The sequence below is a fragment of the Taeniopygia guttata genome, chromosome 4, assembly GCF_048771995.1.
Source record: "Taeniopygia guttata chromosome 4, bTaeGut7.mat, whole genome shotgun sequence".
Classification (NCBI taxonomy): domain Eukaryota; kingdom Metazoa; phylum Chordata; class Aves; order Passeriformes; family Estrildidae; genus Taeniopygia; species Taeniopygia guttata.
This window is the reverse complement of record NC_133028.1, coordinates 68,552,171-68,575,551: the sequence shown is the minus strand read 5'-3', so window position 1 is coordinate 68,575,551 and position 23,381 is coordinate 68,552,171. Positions and strand designations below refer to the sequence as shown.

At 41.9% G+C, this 23,381-nt stretch overlaps 2 protein-coding genes across 8 annotated transcripts in view; one reads left to right on the top strand and one right to left on the bottom strand.

Annotated features, from left to right (window-relative positions):
• Positions 1-790: 790 nt before the first annotated feature.
• Positions 791-18,102, bottom strand: ZGRF1 (zinc finger GRF-type containing 1). Of its 3 annotated transcripts, none has more exons than XM_072928881.1 (28): positions 17,994-18,102; positions 16,326-16,441; positions 16,129-16,209; positions 15,957-16,013; positions 15,322-15,507; positions 12,898-14,956; positions 12,507-12,589; positions 11,748-11,846; positions 10,882-10,987; positions 10,712-10,800; positions 10,367-10,511; positions 8,935-9,584; positions 7,750-7,888; positions 7,174-7,358; positions 6,872-7,059; positions 6,207-6,346; positions 5,983-6,129; positions 5,294-5,408; positions 4,929-5,185; positions 4,391-4,550; positions 3,716-3,793; positions 3,425-3,572; positions 3,020-3,147; positions 2,635-2,758; positions 2,180-2,356; positions 1,935-2,069; positions 1,573-1,834; positions 791-1,103 (listed from the first exon to the last, which is right to left on the bottom strand). In XM_072928881.1, exons 2-28 carry the CDS (start codon positions 16,344-16,346, stop codon positions 988-990), a joined length of 6,075 nt encoding a protein of 2,024 aa, XP_072784982.1. In that variant the 5' UTR covers positions 16,347-16,441; positions 17,994-18,102; the 3' UTR covers positions 791-987. The 3 variants fall into 3 exon arrangements, with proteins under 3 accessions (XP_072784982.1, XP_072784981.1, XP_030127993.4); XM_072928880.1 differs by lacking the exon at positions 17,994-18,102 and adding an exon at positions 17,387-17,527; XM_030272133.4 differs by lacking the exons at positions 12,507-12,589; positions 17,994-18,102 and adding an exon at positions 17,387-17,524 and having other exon boundaries at positions 14,282-14,956.
• LARP7 (La ribonucleoprotein 7, transcriptional regulator) overlaps positions 17,592-23,381 on the top strand; it is a 22,674-nt gene continuing 16,884 nt past the window's right edge. Inside the window, exons 1-5 of one of the 5 annotated variants that reach the window (XM_030272136.4) lie at positions 17,592-17,740; positions 20,238-20,365; positions 21,157-21,365; positions 22,399-22,499; positions 22,608-22,691. In XM_030272136.4, coding sequence (XP_030127996.4) covers positions 21,158-21,365; positions 22,399-22,499; positions 22,608-22,691 — 393 coding nt within the window. In that variant the 5' untranslated portion in view covers positions 17,592-17,740; positions 20,238-20,365; position 21,157. Of the gene's footprint in view, positions 17,741-20,237; positions 20,366-20,760; positions 20,782-21,156; positions 21,366-22,398; positions 22,500-22,607; positions 22,692-23,381 lie in introns of those variants that run through there. The other 4 variants (XM_072928888.1, XM_032748279.3, XM_030272137.4 and 1 more) reach the window with 4 other exon arrangements.

The window sequence follows — 23,381 nt, the reverse complement described above, 5'->3', positions numbered from 1 at the left end:
ATTTAGTTTTACTCCCGTTGAGTTCTAATGGCTTGTTGATTGAGATTTTAGGGAGCCGGGACAGAGGTGTCAGCAGTAATTTAAAAGCGCCATTCAGCCCTCCCCCGGCGGAAGGAGCCGGTGCTGCCCCTCAGGGCGGAGCGGTGCTGCGGCCGCAGTGGCGGGCTGGCGGGAGGGGCGCGTCACCGCCCCGGCGGCTCCCTCCGCCGCGCCCGCGGCGCCCCCTGGCGGCGGCGGAGCCCGCGGCAGGCCTGAGGCAGCCGGGCCGGGAAAACCGGGAAGCAGACCGGGAATTCCCGGCGAGTCGGGCACCCGTCAGAACGGACAGCACTGCAGCACTGCTCACAAGCACCGTCCAGCCGAGCCTTGAACACGTACAGGCACGGCGCAGCCATAGCTCCTCCGGGCAACCTGTGCCAGTGCCTCACTGGTACTCCAATGATGGAAGAATTTCTCCCTAATATCCCAGCTAAACCCATCCTCTGGCATTTGAAGACATTCTTCCTTGTCCTGTCACTCCGTGCCCTTGTGACATGTGTCTCTGCAGCTCTCTTGGAGCCCTCATAGGCCCTGGATGGTGCTTAGGGTTTTCCCAAAAGCTGTGGAAGGGGCCTTTTAATTGTTACAGCCAAGCTCCTTCCTGCATGCGACCTATCTGTAAATATGGAAGGTGACAGAGTTGTCCTAAAATACCACGGTGTTTTAATCTGAAGAACAATGAAATACCACCAGGATCATTAACTACACTGTAAGCATAAAAGGATATCACTGCTCAAGCAGAAAAAGTCACTCTATTTATGGTTATCAACCAAATAAAGTCACTTTAATAATTTTTAGTCTTATGACCACAAGGTCAAACAGAAGTATCAGTGCACTGAGGTCCAAACAAAAATACCCCACACATTAAATAAATACTATATTATAAATTACCAGAGCTATTGCTATAGACAAGCAGTTAATATTCTGTTCATAAAATCAATACATATTTTACTTGTCCTTTTTCTTATGCTGTTCTTCTTCCTCCCAGTTCTCCAAGTAAGACTTGAGAATATCATTCAGCTGCTGCTCACACTGGCTTGCATGTTGAAAGCCATTTTCCCATCCTAAAAGCAGCAATAAACAGGATAATTACATCTCTCTCTACAGCACCCATCATGGAACCAGCCCCTGGCAATGCCAACATCTATTTCCCCAAGAGTATTGACTGGCTGTGATAGTTCTGCTTGGAAAATGGCTCTGTGGAGTTCTGTCACCAACAAGATGCTTTCTTGGATGTCGGCCAAGCAGGTAAAGTTCCATTACTAGATTCAAAAAACCCCTTTGAACATAAAAAGAGTTTGCAGGTAAAACTGCAAATGTGCAACATGAACATTCTTGCAAAATATTAGATTTTCTGTGTAATATTAAACATTGGAGTTTATATGTAATGAATATAGTGGTTGCTCTAGTGTACATATCATATATTTTATATGCTATTATACAGTATATAAACACTATACGGTGTATTATATATAGTCTAATTAAAGATAATGAGGTGCAAGGTTTCAAAAACCTCAGCAAAGAAACTCTTACCTCTGCAGTGGTGAATTACTCTTCCCCACAGCCTGTTCCTGCTCAGACAGGGCAGACTTCCCACAATCAGCAGGTGCCTCTTTGCCCTTGTTAGTGCCACGTTCATCCTCTTCTCCGAGTCTATGAACCCCAAGTGCCTTGTCCTGACACAGGACAGCACGATGATTTCCCTCTCAGCGCCTTGGAACGCATCCACCGTGGACACCTGGACAGGCTTGACTTCAAAAGCCTCGGAGTGAACCCCACTGAGCAAATTCTGGATCTGGGGGCAAAGAAATAGGGAAGCGGGATGAGTTGGGCTACTCAGCGTACATTTAAGAAAATGGCTTTATTGATTTTTGTTATTGATTTGTGATACAAACCTTATACATTTGTGATTTATAAAGGGTAATCACGCCAATATCAGCTCCTTCTATTCCACTTGCAATCAGAGACTGAATGAGCTTGACTGTAAAATGAGCTTCTGCCATGTTATAAAAGCTGTTGTCTCTTTCAACCTGGGAAGAGGGAAAAAGATTCCCAAATTAGCTCTCACCAACAACACAAAAAGGAATGGAGGAAAACCAACAATATTGACTTGTTATATAAGAAGTGTTGAGGAACTCACTTGCTCCATGCCATGAACACTGTAAAAGCAGAGTGTTGGGAGCCATTCCAATAAAGGAGCCCTGTCCTCCTCAGAAATGCCATCAATGAGGTTCCCATCGTAGAAGAGCTCGTTGGCGATGGCACTGAGGGCAGGGTGACAGCGGTACTGTGTCCGGAGAAGAATGGGGACATGTCCCTAAAGAATGAGGACAGAGAGATGAGGGTTGGGAAGAGCTCATGAAGATAGAGCTCAGAAGAACCTGGTTAGTGGGAAGGTGTCCGTGTCTGTCGTGGGGGGTTGGATTAGGTGACCTTGGAGGTCCCTTCCAACCCAAACCATTCTGTGATTTTATGGTATTTTGCAATGCTGAAACCCTGATCCTCTGACACCTGAACCAGAATTCCCCCAGTGACTTCAGGGGACTTTCAATTTCACTCTCCACCTTTCCCAAATGTGTGTTCAGCAGCACCTACCATTAAGCAGAGCCGGTCAAAGAGAGTCTGCTCCAAACCCTGCTCATGAACACTCTCAGACCCTTGAATAGTTGGTGGCAGTTGCTTGGGGTCTCCAACAAGGACAAGCTTTTCACACTGAAACCTAAAAAAGAATGTGGAAAAAAACAGTCTTCTAAAAAGCATCTTAAAGTGTTCACAACCAAAGCTGTGTTTCTGTATCACTGCTTTCCATCAGCCTCCCTTCTCCACCCCAGTTTAATAACACCCTAGGACAGGCCTCAATTGAAAACCCCTCTTCTCGCTCGCTAAGGTGAGGCCTCAGGGTTCATGTGCTCACAGAGGTGTGGAGTCTGGCACCACTTGGAGCTGGTGTCCCTGCTGAGGCCCCTCAGGAAGGCTGTACCTGGCGATGGGGAGGAGAGAAGCAGGTTCAGTCATCTGGCTGCACTCATCCAGCATCACCACAGGAAACCTGAGCGCATTCAGGCAAGGGAAGGGGCAGGCAGCACACGTCACTCCAACCACTTTCACCTTCCAGCAGCGAGGAGAAAACGGGCAGGCAAAAAGTTAAGGTCATTTCATAGTTCATCTCTGTGCAGCACCTAACTATAGCAGGAGAATACACATAAATTTTTTTTTAGAAACAGGACACTAAGCTATACCTGTGCAATCAAACCTAACATTCACTTTATATTTTAAAACCAGGAGCTTGGCAGGTGTGAGAGGGGATTCCCACTTCCCATTTGCTGGGCCCTGTGGATAAGACACAGCAAATCCATGCTTTCCCATCCCATCTCTTTGACTGTACCTGTTGCAGAATAGTTTTATTGGTCCCCAGTTTATGCTGCTCAATGCTCTTCCTGACATATAGTTTCTCAGCTGGAGTCAAATCTTCTTTCAGGAGAGCAAGCAGCTCTTTCAGCTGCTCATTTTCATTTCCTGAGCCTGCATGTAAACTTCAAAGATTTTGTAACATAGATTACAGTAACTGAAAATAGCAGTGCTTGGAAAAATAACCATACTTTATAAATAACAGTAATTTACAACAATGTATTAACCTACCCCAAATTGCTTCAGATCCCTCAAAGAGGTTTCTTACCTATGGGGAAGAATTGCTTTCGTGATTTTCCTTATACTTCCCACTCTTATAAAATCCTCAAATCCAAGATCGAGCAGACTTGAAAAAAAAAAAAGAGATGATAAACATTACAGAAATGGAAAAGAAATATTGAAAACTTAAAAAGTGGTTTCAGAAGACACAGCAGAACACTGAGGAACACAAACTTGCGTGATAAGATTCAGTACCTCAGTAATTCAACAAAATCAAAATAAATTACCTCATCATGATTTGCCTCAAAAATGCTTAATGCCTTGATGATTCCCCTGTCATAGTCTTCCATGTGTATCTTTCCTTCCAAACCATGCATTTATTTCATGCTAAATTTTCACAAATCTGATTCTCTCTGTTCCTCCTTCCCCTCCTGCTACATTCCAAAGATTCCTGAGCAGTACTACTTGGTCATGATGGATTTTAATAGTATATTTGATGAGAGCAGGGCCTAAAGTAGTCTTCTGTAAATGTTTTATGTAGCTTTCACTCTTTTAACTGTGCAAAAGACCTGAGGTAAAATTAAAGCCTGTGGTGTGGCACATTTTAGGGAAAGAAATCAATCTTTTTGACGTGTTTTACAGGAAATACCAACACAATTACCACCACAATGTAAGTTCATTATTGGTTTTGGAAGAAGAGTCCATAAAAGCCTCAGCAACCCACCCCAGCAGTATCCTGTCCACAGCAACGTTGGTGGAAGAAGCAATGAGGAGTTTCCATGGAGTTGCCCTCGGACCCTCCGTAGCTTCACTGCTTTTAAAGAGCTGCACAAGGAACAAGATCACCACAGACAGCAAGTAGCTCTTGCCAGCTCCAAAAACACCTGGTATTTTGGAAGAAAAAGCCCAAGTTATAAGTAAGATTTTCCTAGAAAAACAAAGCTAATACAAGATAAAAAGTGGTTTTAATATGAAACAAGCTGAAGACACTAAATAACTCCAATTCTGTGTATAGGTATTTCTAGGCAAAACCTCCTAAGCTTCAGTGAAATCCTGCAAAAGGCAAAATGAAAATTTAATTTAATTCAAATTTAATTTCAATTTAAAGGGGCAAAAGCTCTATGCTGACAGAATGGATGTTTTAATGTCAAGACATTATCAGAGGGGCTGATTCTGCCATTTCATATTAATGGCATATCCCATTAACCAACATTTGTGCAAAGACAGAATAGCAGCAAATGTCACAATTCTTGGCAATGTACCACGTATGATTGTGATGGGGCAGCTCTGATGTTCCTCCCCTGGTTTGGGGTTTTCACAGGCCATCATCTGAGCTACGTGAATGAGTGATGCTGCTTGATCTGGGTTCAGGGAGAACCTCTGGATCATCTCTTCAGCCACTCCCATTGCCACTTCAGAGCTCACAGGGCCAGACATCATTGAGCATTTCAGGCTCATGGCAGGTGGAGTAAATTTCCTTTTGTTGACTCTTTTTGTAGTATTTTCAGAATTAAAATTCCTAAAGAAACAAAAAATAGCCAAAAGTTTTGATATGATAGAGTTTGTATTTCCTGTTTCTGATATTCCTGCAGTGGACTGACCACAGTATCACAGGACAGTAACTCACATTTTCAGGAGATATGGGATCAGTGGTAATGTGGATGGATTGAAGTGCTCCTCCATGTTTCTTAAGGATGCCAGCTCACCACTGGCATTACAAACCAGCAAGGCGTGAACACACACTGGAAGGGCCACAGAAAAAGAAAAGAAAAAAGAAATGAATAGAACAGAAATTTCAAATCAGCTAAATAAATGAATTATAAAAAGCCAGAAGAGTAATTAACTGATTTTATCTTCTTCATTTACAACACAAAACAACCCCAAAGATTCAACTTAATTCAACAGCAAACCCAAGAAACTTTTGCAGAATCACAGACTTAATACATGGCTTTTTATATAAATATAAATTTTCTGGTGAGTTAAGGTTTCTGCATTTTGTTTTTCAAGGACAGTAAAAACATATTCCTTTTCTTACACTCCGACAATCAACTTACATTGTATACCATATTACATAATTTACTGCTTTCTTCATATTATTCTCATTTCTTCCCAACCCATTTGGAATTTGCCAGTGACTTCGCAGGTTTAATTGCATTAATTACCGTATTCAAATTATATATTCCAACATACAAGGAAAAAAAGTACTGTGAATTAAATCATGTGCAAGGTCTGAGAAATTCCAAACTCATCCTTCATTGCTGGCTGGCTTTGTCCTTTGCTGTTTCCCACAGTTCTGAATGCTGCTGTGGAACTCACTGTTGGATCTCCAGTTGGAGGGACTGTAGCCTTTCAGTGGCAGCAATTCTATTTCATTGTTGGAGGATGGTCCAAAGAAAGCACTGCTTGCGATGAAAGTATCGATGGGATCAAAGTTCAGAGTCTTGGAAACAACCCAGATGTCATCTGCCAGAAAAAATACAGAGTCCTCATAAGCTTCTCCCACTGCCCCCTTTTAAACCTGATGTGTAAGACATGCTCACCTTTGCTGTAGAGAGAAGAATGCTCCTTTCTGCTTAGTTTCAGGTACAGTTTGGGTTTGGAGTCACCATCAAAGCTGGCAGGTGAATTCATAAATTTCTTGAACTTACTGTACCGCTGTGCTGGAATTTCAAAGGCTTTCCTGGGAAATTGTAATTAAAAAAAAATGTAAACCATTGGCACATTTTGGATTCAGCACCAAAAATAAGAAACCTCCATAGACTGGACCAAGCGGGTGTACATCATCTGATATTAACAAATTTTAAATAGATTTATCTTGACTGCAAAATTCCCTCATATTCAGCCTCAGTTGTTTCCCCTACAGTTAAACAGAACAGAATAGCCTTTGAGATAACTTCTGGCATTAAAATAAGAATCTTGAAGAGAATAAATCAAATTCTCCTACTGAAAATTAAATGAACAATAATTCAAATGCAACAGTTCTGACATTAAGCAATTGATCAAGTTGCTGGTCAGCAGTTTGGATTCTTGCTAAAAAGAAATACCATTGCTATAAATATTTTTCCTTCACTAATTTGGCTCTTGCATTTCTTTACAGAAAGAAACATTTACTCTTTAAATGTAGAGAAAACGTGTTAAATCCTGCTGAAAGCCTGAGTGACTGGAGTATTTATAGACCTCGAATTCACACAGCATTTCAGGATACCTCACCAAAAGCTGGCATTCCTCATAGACAGCAATCTTTTGACTCCTGAGGTATGTCCCAATACTTTTTGTGTCGTGCAGCACTGCACTGGGTCTGGATTTTGTCTGTGTGGGGTTCACATCTTCAATCCACTTAAAAAAGGAGCACTGCTCAGCTTTTGGGGCATCACAGGCATAGAACAAACGGCCCTGCAAGGGAAAGGAGGGGAAAAAAAGTCCATGAGCACTAAAACAAGCAAGAAAAAAAGATAAAGCAATGGATACTTTCACCCCAAAAGTGTAAAACCACAAGGAATAGAGCACCTTGTTTTGACCTTCTTTTTTAACCATCGCCAGCTTAGCAGGGTGCATGTGATTGCAGAGTGGAGCACAGCTTCCCTGACTCTGGCTTTGCCCATCTTTCACCGCAGTGTAAAATGATATATCCACTTTGGAGAGGGCATTGTGCAGTCTCTGTGCCAACTCAAACAGCATTATGTTCAATTGCTCTTGGTGGGGAAACGAGAAGAACAGAATCATTAGCACACCCTTGAAATGCTTACATAGCTACACAACATTAAAACAAATCTATTTCCATTGGAAGATTTCCATCCCAAATAAAAATCTTTAATCAGAGTCCTAAAAGAAACCATGTGACCTGAAAAATCCACTTATTCCAGGGAAAAAAAAAAAAAGGCTTAGTATCTTAAGACTGGAAACAGCCCTGAGTTGAACAGTTACACAGTTGAACAGAAGTGTACTGTCTTTTTGGTTTGTCTTTGCAATTTTGGGTATAGACTGAATATATTTCTTTAGTAGATATATGAAAAAATGAAATGCACCCTGTTGTTTTAATAGGCAATGTTTAAATTAACAGCATTTCACAGAGCAGAGATTTACCTGTCAGAGCAGCTTTAAAAACCTGCTTGTAGTGAATATGAGACTGAAACACAGCTGGGATGGAAATCTTTCTTTTAGGAAGATTGGCATGTTTCACTTTATCCACAGGAGGAAAAGACAACTCAGAAATTGTTATGTCCTAAAAAGACCCAGGAAAATCAACCATTAAAAACTGTAGGACTTTGAATGAGACTAATTTTGCAGATGTGTGAAAATACATTTCCCTAGAGCTTGGGCTGCCAGTTAGGATGCACCATGAGGTTAAACTCCTTGCCAAACAGCCTGCATTTATAATAACATAGATAATACTTCTAAAGGCTTTAGAGTAAATTATATAGCTCAAAATCATGTTTTCACCACTAGGCGTGGGGAAGGAGCACACAAACCCCATTTTAAACACCATTTTTGCACAGAAATAAATTAATTATAACTGTCTTGATAAGCTTTTTAAGTCTTGTATACACGGATTTTACATATATATAATATGTATTTTATAAAAATGCACACAATATGTTTATCAATGTATATATGAAATATATTACTTATTTCCTCACCTCTATTTCGCACAAATACTGTACTGGACCATTTTAAAGAACCGAAAAACTTAAAAAGAACCCCAAAGAGTTAACATTTCCTTCAACTCTCAAAACCATTTGACAGCTTTAAAAACCTAACTTGTGGTTGGTTTGGTGCTTCCCCCCAATTTACTCCATCTGCCTAGTGATCACAAACACCTGTGCTAAATTTTTAGATGCTTATTCAGGGCCATAACTTGGCTTTTACACAATTAGAACTGAAGCAATTTATAGTATTTTGAAGTCAAGAGACTATGCCTTGAAGCAAAAACACATGTTGATTAAAATGATGCTGATACCACAATTAAGAAAAGTGGTGCACACAATTTCTTAATAATTACAGATGTCAAAACAGCCCAGCAGATTTTCTTTCATCTTCCTGCCATCAACATTCAGATTAAAAATCTAAATCTAGCACTGTGTTTGCCAAGGAATTACCTTTACAAAGGATTAGTCATGGCACTTAAAAAAATACATTTTTGGTGTCACTAGTAGGTAGAAACATTTCATCCAATCACAGTGATAATATCTGCAGGAAATGAGATAAATGCAGCCCCTTTGGCCAGAGCAGTGAGTTAGTGGCAGTGTTTGCCCGAACAGTTACACACACCTGGCAGTCTCCTGTTCCGGTGGTGCAGCTCAGGTGACTCAACACCTTTTGTGTGGCCGCAGCCAGAGGTGTCTGCCCTAAGTGCAGGGAAAGCACCTTCCCTTCTGAAACTGGATCTGCAGCCCCGGAGCGTTCCCCAGGCGAGCTCCTGACTGGCAGCAGACTTGCATTCGCGGTGCTGCCCTCTCCTGTGTCACCCGGCGGCATTCCAAGGACACTCCGGGCATAGATGTCATCATTCTCTTCCCCTTCAGCGCTGTTTTCAGGGATCAAATCACTCTGAGCGCTGCTTTGATACTTCAGCCACTTGCTTTGTCTGGGTTGGACAGTCACATTAGGGAGCGCTGGTGGCACTGATCCCCTTTGTCCATCTTCCATGTTCTCCCCAAACACGGAGGTTTCATAATTCCTGTCCTGGGGGCCAGGAGCACTCCTAGGAAACGCCACTGACTCGCTCCACAAATTGCCTCCAGAAGAGCCCAAAGACTGCTGCACCTCCTGGCTCTCAGTGGGGTAAAAGGTGTCAGGAATCTCGTGGGTGGCAGGAAGAGTGACAAAGGGAGTCCGAGTGACAAATGGAGTCCGTGTTTTCATCGTGGGCGTGAACGCTGGGAGGCTGCATTCCCGTGGACAGCTGGATTTCTCCTGGGCTGTGGGGCAAATATAGCTTACAGGCAACCTGGAGCACCTAGGGATGGCACTTCAGATGTGCCAAAAGGAAGGAACTCTAAATTCTTCCTTTTACACCCTGTTTTCTAAATGGGAAGCTCTCTGGAATGTTCCTGTGCTGTATTATACTAAATCATGGATTTTGTGTGATTCTTTTAATTTTTTTAAAATTTATTTGAAATTAAAATTTTAAAAACTTGTTTGAACTCTCCATATTCAGAACACATTATGAAGCCCCTCTGCTTGTATAAAAGCCCATTATTTAAACATGGTTATATTTTGGAGGTCATTAATCTGATGTCACTGTCAGCTTCCAACTAGAAAACACCCAGTTTAACATTTGCTGCTCTTTTTCCAAAAGATAACCCACAAACCTATGAATTAATATTAAAAAAGGCAGAAAAATAAGCTCTTACTACCAAAAAGCATCCTTTTGGCTAAATTAATTATCATTAGTAACAGTTACAGAGAGATGTCAAATGGGAGAGGGTCAGAGGACAGCTAAATATGGAAGAAAACTTAAAGCAGGTAAATAAAAACATAGGTATCATTTAGCTTAGCTTACAGCCTTTTTGCCCCCAAACTAGAAGGTGATTTTTCTTTATTTAAATCCCTCTACTCTGTTTCAGGAGAATAACTACAGGAGAATATAACTGGCAGAGCAACTGTCTATGATATCCCAATTCATTGTGCTTCGAGCACCCTCAGAGATTTTTCAGCTACAAACACTGTGAGGTGCCAGTATAAATCTGTAAATTCTTACTCAACAAGAAATCTGGAAGTTCTGGTTCACTTGGTAAGATCCCATGTGTCAGGGGCTCCTGGATGTCTCCAACAGTCTCTTCACTTCCCCAAGGTGGAGAAATTGCAGAGTCTGGATCAAGTGGGGAAGTCAGCACTGATGAAATCTACAGGTGAAGAATTAACATGGCAGGTGAATGACTGGAAAAAACCCTGCTTACAGCTCTGTCAGTGTTCTCTCTCTCATCATTCTAAACAATTGAAAGGTCTCTCAGAGCTGAGATAAAACAGCTTCAAAAAGAAGAAATTGCCACAAACACACAGGAAATAAAGCCACAAATATCTGCAAGAGCCAGTCAATCCCCACCTTGCCAGGTTCCCAGGCAGCCCACTGTGCTTGTCTCAGGTCAGAGGGTGGGTGTGACATTGTCCTCAGTGGCACATCCAATGCCAGTGCTAGGAAAAACACATGAAGCGCTGAAGTCATGCAGAAATTTTGAGGCCTATCACTGCCCTTCTCCTTTTACTTTCACTTACAGGACTGATTTATTCCTGGCTCTTCAATAACATCAGGCTTCATTTGAAAATTCCCTTCTCTGATAACATCAACATCATCCTTATGAAGACTCCTGGAGCTTGGAGACTTTATTTAAAAGAAAAGCATAAGGGAAAACTTGTTAGAAATTAAACTGTTTATCTTCTTTTTTCCAAGTGCAACTGATCAAAGGAGCAGAAAAAAACAAGTCACACATTATGAAGTTCTATGACAAAGGTAAGTAAAAAGAATATGTTTTGATATGATTGTAGCAGTTTTAAAATGAACTATTTCCTATCCTAAATTGACAGGACACTTTCTTGCACTAAGGTTAGTATGGATAACTGAATACAAAAAACGTTTTACCTGTCTGAAGTCATAAAGGTCATAATTCCTTGAAAAGAGGGGTGAGAAAAAAGTCTCAGCTGCAAAATCCAAGTTCTCTGGGAGCTGCTGCCATCCTAGCTGGGAGCATGGAGCTCTCAACATGACCTCACTAGCTGCTGATCCTTTCACTTGGTACCCTTGGAAGGCAACAGGCTGCACAATGCATTGGAATTATCACTACCAGCAAGTAAAAACTGCTCTGCAACTATCTACAGTCAATGCAGGTACTTTTTACACATACAACAAAAATAACCTGTTGACTCTGCAGAAGAGAAACAAAGAAAATGTGAGATTTTTTTTTTCCCTTGTAATTTGAATTTAAAACTCTCCTGGAAAACTTCCTGCAGTGAACTGTACGAAAAATTACGAGAACAGGTTAAAATTGGATTAGGACTTAGTGAAATATATTACAATCAGCAAACAATTGAACTGAAATTTAGGAAAGACTGTTAATTATATTTGAGCTCCACAGATATGGTACCTTTGGTTGCCAGTCAGATGTCCCAGGGTCCCTTTGGGCTGCTGCTATTGGTACAATATATGCCTCTGTCTTCTGGAATAAATTGTCCACACAGCTGGGCTGCACAGGAAAGTATCAAAACCTAGTTAGTCTAACAATTTAATAAACATTTAAAGTGAAAATTCAGGCTAAGAAATGTCTTGTATTTATACAAAGGAAGCCTTTTTAGTTACAGCTTTTTTATTTGGGAGCCAGGACTATCCATGACAGGATAAGAAACTACATTGGCTTTTTAAACAGAACAGGAAAAAGGGAAGGATTTCAAAAATGTTTCTTTAAGCTTTAGATGGATTGAAAAACAAAAAAGGCTGTTAATAGCATTGGATAAAAATCAATGTGAATTATCAAACATAAACACTTTTCCCAATGTATTTCAACCCAAATGCTAAAATTCCAAAGAAAGCCATGTATTTAAAAAGATAGTGGGGAAAAAAAAGGTGGTAAAAGATGGGGTAGGGAAGGAGAAGTACAACACATATTAATGGGATATTAAACATTACTAAATACTACACTTTTCATTAAGTTTCTTGTCATACATGAGGCCTCCTGAATATTGTCAATATGGCATCCTCTATTTATTACCAGCTTCATAAACAATGCCTCTAAGCGATTTGTATCTCAACCTCTATGGTTCCATAAACCAAGAATTTTATTCCAGGAGCCAGGTGGAAAATTAATTTATCTTGTACAGATAAATATATGTAGTCAAAAATGGGTTACCATAAGGCCAGGAGAATCAAAGTATGAACAGGAAGATGCCTGTAAACTTTCTGAGTAAGGCATTTCTGTAAACTCTTTTATAGCTACAAGAGATGGAAAAGCACAGTGAGTTACAGTCAGTTGTCTGGGTTTTTTTACATGAAAACATCTGAATATTTACAGGTCTTGCAAACCTTACCCATCCAACAAGTTGCACAGTTAGCACTTAACTGAATAAGAGCAAACAAAGACAGGCTTGGAGGTCACAATGTTGCTTTAAACAGTAAAAAATTGCATGAGGGAGCCTACATAACACATCACTCTAAAAGTATTTATAAATGTGAGGAGAAATGAGAGAAATCAAACAGGTACAGACATACAGAATCCAGTTTGAAATAGAAGCTGACCTAACCTTCATCCTTCTCAAGGGGTTCAAGTGTCTCCTCAGTGTCTGTTTCACAGAACATGCTGGTATTTTCCTCCATCTTTTGCAAGCTCTCTAATGCTGTGCTATGCTGAGTCAAAGCTCTCAGAAGAGCAATATCATTCACCAAAGCAGGGAGTCCTGAGGAATTCTCAGCCACTGCTGTGCATTTCAGGCAATCCACCCCCATTGTTTCTCCCTGGCAAGCTTCAGGAGAAGCAGTTATGTTCTCTGCATTTTCCAACACAGTTCCTCCTACTGCTGTTTCCCCTGGAGATGAATAACCTGTTCCTAAAGGATCTGATTTCTGTGACAAAGCCAGCAGAGGGCTGCCTAGTTTCATGTCATCACTCTTAGAAGCCCAGAAGTGCTCTGGGCCAATATCTGGGGATTCCATGCATCCAAGCTGTGTAACTCCTTCCTCGGTCTTTTTGTCCAAGGCAGAAATTATTCTGCTGGGAGAAAGAGCTGGAAGACTTCCAGTGGCCTCAAACAGCCTGGTTTCAGGGTGACATTCATGAGCACTGGTGTGACCAGGCAAGAGATCAGAATGCTGGTTTTTTACCCAGCATGTGCCATTAATGGTGAGCGCTGCACAGCCATCCAGATCCTCCTCTTTGTTTGTGCCTTCAAAACTTGATTGACTCTCACTGATCTCTTTTATGTTGTGTCCATCACCTACAAGTTCCACTTTGGTTCTGGTCTGGTTTGCAGCATCTTCTGCAGTTCTCCTGGCATCACTGTCACAAAGCTGGGGTGGTGTACTCCCCTCTCCATCAGATTTTGAACATTTGACTTCATTTTTGCTGTGTGTCTCTGCTTCACAGCAAGAATGAGGCTTCAAATGAGGGCTCAAGGCAGCACCTTGTGCTACATCTTCTCCCTGGAAGCTACCTGGGCTCCATGAAGGCGTGTCTCCATCAGAGAATTCCTTCCTTTCTCTCTCACACACCTCTTCGTTGTCTATGTCATTAAAATCAAAAGTCTCCATTAGGTTAAAGTTAATCTCCATCAGTTCCCCGTCAGGACTACATCCTGTGCCCTGCAAACTGAACTCCTCCTTCACAATTCCAGCTTCAGTCAATGTCACATCCCCAGAGAGCTCCGGGTCACTAGACACTCCCTCTGAATTTTGTCTTGGATGAAGCTCACTCTGCATCTTCACAGAGAAATCCTCCCTAAGACTGTCAGTCCCTGAATGCTCCCTGTATCCAAAGGGATTGTTTTCAAAGGCAGTTGGACTTGCTGAAGGTGAAATGTCACCTGAGGATGGGACAAACTGACTGTCACTCATTCTACTTACAGTGGACTCAGGTAGAAAGTAACTATTTGTGTTGCAGTGATCTTGTAAATCTTGACTTAAATTATTTACCTTTTTGTCTTGTCTCTGTCCTGTGACTTCTTCACCATGAGGTTGTTCAGCTGAATTTGGAAGTGTTTGAGCATTCCAGTCCTTTGTATCATTTACAGTTCCCTGCACAAAAGGCGGGTGCTGAGTATCTGGAATGAGTCCTTCGGCAGGTTCGCCTGAAAAACCAGGTGGGACAGGGCATTTTTTGTCACATAAACCTGCATTTTCTGCTGCCTGAAACCTGGACAGGCAGCCTGTGACTCCAGATGTTTGCTGTCTGTGTCCTTGTGCTGGTTTAGACTTCAGAAGAGCAATTATCTGTGCTGTGCTCCTGATGTGGTGGGACACTGCCCCGGGACCTGTGTGCCCAGTGAGGAGAGGCGATTCCGGCTTCACAACCAACTGATGCGAGTTTTGCTTCTCTGTCCCCACACAGCTGTCACTAAAGGGAGCTGAAAGCAGTGAGGACACAGACATTTGCTCTCTGCCATTGTCCCTACACCCCTCTTCCTGACTGCCTGCAGAGGGATTTGTTTCTGCATCCTTCCTGCGAATTGTAGAAAACAACGGAGAGCTGATATAAAACTTGGATGGAAAACTCCCTTGGCACTCCTTAGCTGAAGGCAACACTGTTGATTTTCCTTCATCTTCCATAGCTGGTATTTTTTTCTCAACTTGGCGTGGTCCTTGGAACCCCTGGGAGAGAAATTGTCAATTAATCCACATTTTGTAATCAGATGATGAAAATGGGGCACACTCCATGGACTACATTCTGATCAAATGGCCTGAAAATATATTCTGATCAAATCCACATGAGGATTCCACAGGTGCATAGAAACAAACTCAAGCCCTTGTGATTTTTACTCTAGGCAACATCAATCCTGCTAAACCAAATTTCCTAAATGTGGAAAAAACACAGTCTGGATTACATGAAAAAAAAAAAAAAAAGCAGGAAGAAATTATTCTTATATTTATATATTTACCATTCATGAAAATATGTTTCCCTTGTGTTTTACACTGCATGTAAACATGAGGCATGAAAATTTAGAACAAAAACGCACCGTAAACTTCCTTTTCAAGCCAACAGGGAGATGTCTTGGGGGTAGAAGACCAGGTTTTACACCATTTCTATCCACTGCTGGAGTTTCTGCTTTCTTTGGCTGCTCTTCAGAGGGCTTTTCACTCCCTTTGACTGCTTCAACTGTGATTAAATATCGCTCACTTTCAAAATCGTCTCCAGGAGACACCTGGAAAAGAGAGAGAAGCAGTGTGTACAGAACAGTACTGTATAAGAAACAATATTATATAGCTTTATTTTAAAAAATGCAGTATTTTAAGTACTTACATGTAAATAATTCAGGTACTTACACCTATTATACCACAGATGCCATTAAATATTTTTATTTATAGATATATAATAAAAAGCATTAGCACTTAGATTCAATGATTATTTCATATATCACTGTAATACACTGCTTTTACCACAGAGGAAGAAAAATTCCATGAAACCTTCTGGACAAACAGCAAGATCTATTAATAAATAGAAGCTGTTTTCCCTTTCCATTATTTGCATTGTAGCAGAGTTTCATATCAACAAGAAGAAAAATGACTCTTTGGCTACAAAACATGTGTTTGAAATGCTGCCTGAAAGACAAACTACAATCAGATATATAAATAACAACTCTGAACAAGATACCTGAGATCTTATAAAGATACTCTCTAGACATTGTCCTTTATCATCAAACAAGGTAGCCTGCAAAATAAAAAAAAAACAACTTAAAATAACCATTTATTTCACTAATCAGCTAGACTGCCACTGCCAGCAGTAGATGATATTAAATCCAACAGTCTTAAATCTGAATGTTCACCTGATTTCTGCCAGTTCTAACCCTCAGAATTCCGTCTTGCCATGTTTTTGATTTTTTCATCTTTTGGTGAGTGTATAACACCTGTTTTAAATACAGAAAATATTGAAAAAACAACAAGTAGGAAAATGCTCAAATAGTTCAGTACCTACAGTCTCTAAACTTTTCCTACTTAAAAGTGATTGGTAAAAATCACTTACAGTAAATTCTTGTGAGGCCATCGCTTTGGCAACTCAGTCATCCAAAAGCTTATTTCACAAATATCCACATCTTCCCACAGCCTGAGAGACAGGGAAAGGGTCAGGATGCAGCAGAGCTGTGAAGGAAAAGTGTGGACAAAACATTACTTATTTTTTTCCCCTCCAAAAAAAAAAAAAAAAAAAAAAAAAATTAGATGCAAGGTGGTATCAAATTAGATGCAAGGTGGTACCAAATCAGTGTGGTAGAGCTGCTGTGGGCATTTTAGAAAGAAACCTCAAAAACGATCTAACACACTGCTGGTAAAAAAAAAAAAAAAAAAATCTGTCAAGTATTTTTCAGCTTTTAAAAGAATTAATTCATTTAAATTAATGGCTGGCAACTCTGAATACTCTTATTCAGAATTACTTGAATTAAAAAGCCAAAAGTTTACTTGCAGGGAAAAAAAAAAAAAAAAAAAAAAGCCGTTACCAGAATGATTTTGTCCCAGGTGTGGAGTTGGTCATGCATGTTTAGCTCATGCAAAAAATAACTGACTCCCCGTGAAGCCAAACCTCTTTGCATATTTGAAGTGAGACTGCAAGATATTTCAAAATAAATTTTTATCTTTATTTTTTCATCTATAAATATTTAAAATTAATATTTAAATATAGTTCACGTATACTAATAATTTTAATTTAATATAGTTCACGTAAATGTACTATGTTTAATATTTATATATATATCTCGCTTTAGATTGGTGAGAAACAGTTTATATGACGGAAAGGGGAAAGATTCACGCTGTTTCTTATAGTTGCCATCTGTTAGGGTGCTTCATAAGGTGAAAATCCTAGAACACGCTTTTGAGGACAGAGATATTCTTTAGGTTATCAGAGCAGCTGGCTCAGTGCGAGCCCTTAGGGAGCTCCCGAGCGAGCGAACGCCGCGGGCAGTGAGCCCCGCCGCCTCCACACAGCCCTTTGCCAGCCCTCCCGCCAGCGCCGCCTCGCAGGGGGGATGCCCCGAGGGGCCGCGAGCGGATCCCGCCGCACTCCCGAGGGCCGGGCGGCCACGCCGATCCTACCCAGGGCTCCGGGATTGGGATTGGGAGCGGCACCGGCACCGGGCTGAAGGCGGGAGCGCCGCCGCCCGTCCGAACTTCCCGCCGCAGCGCCCCGCCTGACGTCACCACGCCCGCGACGCCCCGCCAGGAGGAAGTCACGTGCGCTGCGAGCCCGGCGCGCCCCCGACGCCGCCGCGCACGCGCGGGCGCCGCCGCGGGGCTTTTTTTTTTTTTTTTTTTTTTTCTCTCTTTTTTCCCCCCCTCTCTCTCCTTCTTCTTCTTGGAAAGGCGGGGAGCGGGCAGCGCGTCGCGCCGGGATCGGCGGGGACGGAGGCGGAGCCGAAGCGGTGTCGGCGGCGGCGGCGGCCGCAGCAGGTCAGCGGCCGGGGAGGGGGTGTGGGTTTGCCGGTGCAGCGGCGGCGGCGCAGACAGGGGGCGCTGTCGCCCCCTCAGCGGCTTTCCCGCCGCCCGCGCGCGGAGTTCACCCCCCCCCCCCTCACGGCCCCTCGCGCTCCCCTCACGGCCGGGGCGGGGGGGCCCGTCGGTCCCCTCAGGTCATCGATTCCCTCAGGGCATCGCTATGTAACCTTTACCCATCCTTTGCCCGCCCCCTGGCCATCCTCCTCACCCGCTGCCCGCTCCTCCCCACGCCTGGGGCGCCTTCCTGAGGGCTCGTCGCTGCCCCGGGGCGCTGTGGTGGCTTTGCCCACAAGTGATGCGCGGGTGACTCTTGTGCGTCTTGGCGCCCGCTGTTGGGCCCAAGGGACTCGTGCTAAAGGGTCTTTGGACCCCTCAGGCTTAGTCTGGCTTGTTTTTTTAAGTGTTCTGTCGGTAAAATCTGTGAGTCGCTTCAGCAGTAGCACCTGCAGTGGTCAGTATCCGTGCAGTGGTAAGTGTGTGGGGCTCAGGCTTCTCAGGATAAGTCAGGGCTAGAAAAATCTATTTCACATTGTGGTCTGCCCCTTATTTGAAGAGTAAAGAAGGTGAGGTTTTCCCGTAGATTTTCAGTGGTTTTGGTCTAGTGCAGCAGCTACCAAGGCCGCAGAATGCTTGGTTCTTGTAACCATCCATTTTGCTTCCAAGTACATCTTCTTTTTTCCCTCCAGCAGCTCTGCTGTTTGTTCAGTTCCTTAATCACCTAGTTTTCCCCACAGGGAAGAGCCAGAAATAAATTCTCAGGTCTTAAAATTAAGTTGTGTTTCTTGAGGGTGAGATACTGTGAGGTGAAGGATTTGGGCTGCCCTTTTGGTGTCATACAGGTGAACCCATCTAATTGGAGTCTGGTGCTGGCATATATTTTAATTCGAACCACAGAATTGCTTATGCTGGAAACGACCTCTGAGATGGAGTCCAACCTTTTGACCAATCACCACCTTGTCACCCAGACCATGGCACTAAGTCCCACGTCCGGCCTTGAACACAAATAAATCCACTTTGCGCCTCCTGAGGTGACAGAGGGAAGGGCACAACTTATACACAGGTCGCAGTCAAGTGGAAGCAAAGCCTTCTATGTTTTTGGGCACACTGGTTTCATGAAATCCATCAAATGCCTTAAACCTGCAGTTTAAGATAATGCATTGGTTTAATTGCATAAAATGGGAGGGGAAAAGCAGAAGTTTTTCTGGTTTTAGGTTAAGAAACTTGTGCTGGCCCCCATGTATTATCTCCTGTCCTTTGTTACCTCATTTTACATGGAGAGATGTTTCAGGGCAGGGCAAGAACTTCAGCCTGCAGCTGTGCCTGTGTCTGTATTGGTGTAAAACTGTTTCAGGATATGTCTTTTTAAATAGTTTCAGGTTTGCTGAATACTTACGTTTATTCTGCAGTGCATACCTAGGGCTGCCCCTAACTCTACAGAAACATTTTCACTATACATAAAGTATTTTAAATTCTTCTTTTTTCTCCCTCATCCCTTATTGCCCCATTTTAATTTTTAAAATACCCCAAGCAAATAAACATTTGCATCCGTGCTTAAAAGAATAAAGTATATTTTATATCTGCACCCTGTTTCCTCCAGACCTTATATTACAGTTGAATTTTATTATGTTTTCCAGATGTTGATAATATTAGAAACTGGGGTTGTATATGGCTTAGCACTGAAATATTTAATTTTTATCGAGCCTAGAGATGATTCTATAGATGAGTGTGGAGCTGTGTTATTTTTATTTATTTATTATATATTATCTTTGCTGTCCTGAAGTTCTTTCCCCCTGTTTAATTTCCCTTCTTTTCTGGTTTCATTCTGGCACACAGAGGCACTGTGATTTTATTTTTTTGGAGGAGACCTTTGCTTTATCAGTGTAAGTTTTGACTCTGCCTTTGCTTTGCTCTGATTTTAATTTGTTTATCAGAGTAGTGCTGGTAGTGTGAGAGTTGGCCTGTGAGGAATACAGACTGCCTTACATCCGGGCACGTGGCGATTGCTGAATTCATTACTTGGATTTTTATGGATATATTAATAGTTGATATTTGCTCTGACTCGGGAGGAGCTTGAAGTACAAAGTAGTTTCCTCAAAGCTTCATTTCTAAAGGACAAAGAGGAAAGGCTGGAGTGCAGCTTGCAGCTGCTTTTCTCCTAGCTCGAATGAAAACCCCTCTTCTGGGAAGGAAGTCCCGGAGCTGAGTGACTCCAAATGCTTCTCTAAACAAAGCTGTGCTGCCCCTGGGCCACACTAATGTGTCGGTGTGGTCCCTCCATGCTGCTCAGCCGCGACAGGTAGCCCATAATGACATTTTACCTTTATGAAGCTCCTCAGTGCAGCCCTCAGCTGAGCAGCGTGTTGCCTGCTGGTTATTAATATAAAAAGCTTGCTGAAGAGCTTGAGCATGGCTTGAACTTGCTGAGCAGTTTTACCTGGCTTATCTTTCCAAGGTGACTGCTGACCTTTCACTATCTCGAGTCGTCAGCTCACAGCGGGGGAGAGGCTGATCTCCGGCTGAGGAAGCCTGATTTGCACAGGAATTTGGGGACCATTTCCATTTCGCCATCCTGTTGTCGAGGTGGGCTTCCTCTCTGATGGCTGTGCTCTCGTTTCACTCTCTGCTGCCTTGGCAGAGAGCTGAGAAGTCTTTCATATGGTGATTGCGACATTAATTACTTTAATTTTTGTGTTAATTTAATTTTCCAAAAGCTGTCTGCTTCTGGCAGCGTTCTTTGTTTTGTTTGTGTGAAATGAGGTACTGAAATGGTGACTGACAGGTCTCAGCTACAGCGAATTGAAACGTGAACAAAAGAGATTAATTGGTGCTAAAACGGTTTTATATTTTTCAAGATCAATCTGTATACTAAGTCACTTGGTTCTAGTTAGTGTTTATTTTCCAGGGGCCTGTTCTGGAGCTCTAACAGACCTAGGGTTTGCCGTTAGAGACACTTTATTGACTTGCTGCTCTTGGGCACGGCCTTGGTAGCTGCTGGAGTGACTGGTTTGCATTTTTGACATAATAAAGACAATTTTAAAAAAACAAACCTTACTGTTAGCAGATCTGCCGTGATCAAGGCTAATACAGGGTTGGTTTCTGAAGTGTGTAGTGCTCATGGTTTTTGTCTGTGATCTTTATGATGGTTTTTACTGTGAGTTTGGGGGAGTGGAGAAAAAATCATGTTTCCAATTCTTAGATAAATGTGTTTATGAGGAGGGAAGTTACCTGCTTTTCAGCTTTAGTTGTTGCAGACTCTTTTTAGCAAGTAACTTGCTTTTCTGGTAACAAGGCAGAAGATTAAACAAGGACATTTACTCATTGAAATAACTCCTTTTGTGTTTTTAAAATTATATTTATGTCTCATTTGACAGAATGACAGGAATGGAGACTGAAACAGCAAGAGACAAAGCCATGGAAGAAGAAAGCACGGAGCAGAAAAAGGAACGAGAGAAGAAGAAGAGGTCAAGAGTTAAACAGGTGCTGGCAGATATAGCCAAGCAAGTGGATTTCTGGTTTGGTGATGTTAATCTCCACAAAGACAGATTTCTTCGAGAACAAATAGAGAAGTCCAGAGATGGGTGTAAGTTTCTGTTCAGTATATTTCAGCAAACACTCAAGTTTCGCTTTGTTCTTGCCTGTATTGCTGGTACCAGTGACAGGTTATTTTGAGGAGAGTGTCTTCTCGTGAGAAAGACAGGAGTTCCATGCTGGAAATCAGCATTGGCAGCTCAGGAGGTAGAACTAGTACTAGATTTAAAAAATTTTATTTCCTCTTGCTCTTCTTCTGTCCTGTTAGCTCTAGGATAAAGACATCTGCCAGGGTAGAAATGACTGTCTGGGAGACATGATTTTCTTTTTCAATTTTGTATAATTTTAAGAACAAGCCATGAAACAAGAGTAATTTGGCCCTCAGAGGTACTGTACTTGTTTTCCAGGGTTGATAGATGTAGAAGTTAAAACGTCACTCAAATATGTTGTTAAGCATAGGTATTTTGGTAATTTTCTCTCTACAAGTTTGATAAGAAATTGTGTATTTGCTTATAGGTCACTGTGAGTCTCTTCAGACAATTTTTTATGTGGTTGTTTGAACTTTTATAAGGGCCCCCTTAAATAGTTACTGAAGTAATAAATAAGTAAAAATTATTTTTTCTACATTTTCTAGAGATATTAGGCTTGTCTAAATTTTTATTAAGACTAATGGTACATAATTTTCTGCAAGGTTTTAGCAGCGTGTCTGGTTGAAACTGAGGTGCAAGCAGGGCCTCTGTGTTGGCAGCACCGGCTTGAATACTCAATGAGTATTTGAAGGAGAGGCATATTTTCAATGCAAATGTTTTTTTGTGCTGTAAAACTACATCAGAAAAGGGGTTTTTCTTCCTTTCTTTTCAAAAACAACAGTTATCAGTGGAGAAGTAAAAGAACAAAATTCCTTTGATAAAGGTTAGCACGGAAGAAAATTTAATTTAGGTGTACTTATTAAATTTTGACAGTAAAAATTTTCTGTGAATCCTTGGTGAAATACTGCATTTACAACTTGTAGGTTGTTTCACGAGAAAACAAGTGGAGTAGAACACATCACCTGATTTAATAATTACACTTTTTTTCCCCCCTAGATGTTGACATATCACTTCTTGTTTCTTTCAACAAAATGAAAAAATTGACTACTGATGGGAAGCTGATCGCTCGGGCAGTTAAAAGTTCATCTGTTGTAGAGGTATTGAGCATCTCACCCTTCTGTATTTGCTGGTGCTGGAAAAGTTCTGATGGGGTGTTGAAGGAAGCAATAATCTCATGGAAAATGCTTATTTCTCCCTGCTTTCAGCTGGACTTGGAAGGAACCAGGATCAGGAGACGGCAACCTCTGGGCGAGTGTCCAAAGGACGTGGACAGTCGAACGGTCTATGTGGTAAGGCTGGACTTGTGTGTGTCCCTGCCTGTTTGTTCCTAACTATGGAAACTCCATTTGTGCATCGGGATTTTCCTTGGCTGCTGCTGATTGTGCAGCAAAGGTAAAAGAAATCAATTAAGCACAAGCAGGTGAACAAGAGCTGAGGGTGGCTGTGGCAAGAAAGGGCTTCCTTTGGTGCAGGGATTTGTTGTGCCAGCTTAAATAGGTTTAAATGCCGAGCAACGTGCTGCTTCCCAGGCTGAAAAGGTGCAGTTTCATTGCACTAAGATATTGCTGTGTTCACTGGGCTTTTTTAGAGGAGCACCAGTGGTATTAAGAAATATTTACTAATTACATGAATGTACTTAAAGCTTTCTAATAGCAACTAAATTAGCTTCATCAAACATGATCTAGCTGCATTTCCAAGTTTATCAGGGTACTTTAAACAGCATTATCTGTGTATAAGATCTGTTACTGTAAGTGCCTCTGGTTTTGTACACACAAACACCATTCTTTTCAAGGCAGAACTATACCTGAAAAATTTTAACTATCCTCCTAATAGCACACTGTCCCTTGACTCCCTTGATACTGGAATGACTGCTTAATTTAAATGAAAATAGCTTGTGCTGATGGGATAAGTCTGCATCTCACTATGGTATTTCTGCCCCGTCTGAGTGAAAAAGCTGTTACATTGTGGAGCCAACTAAG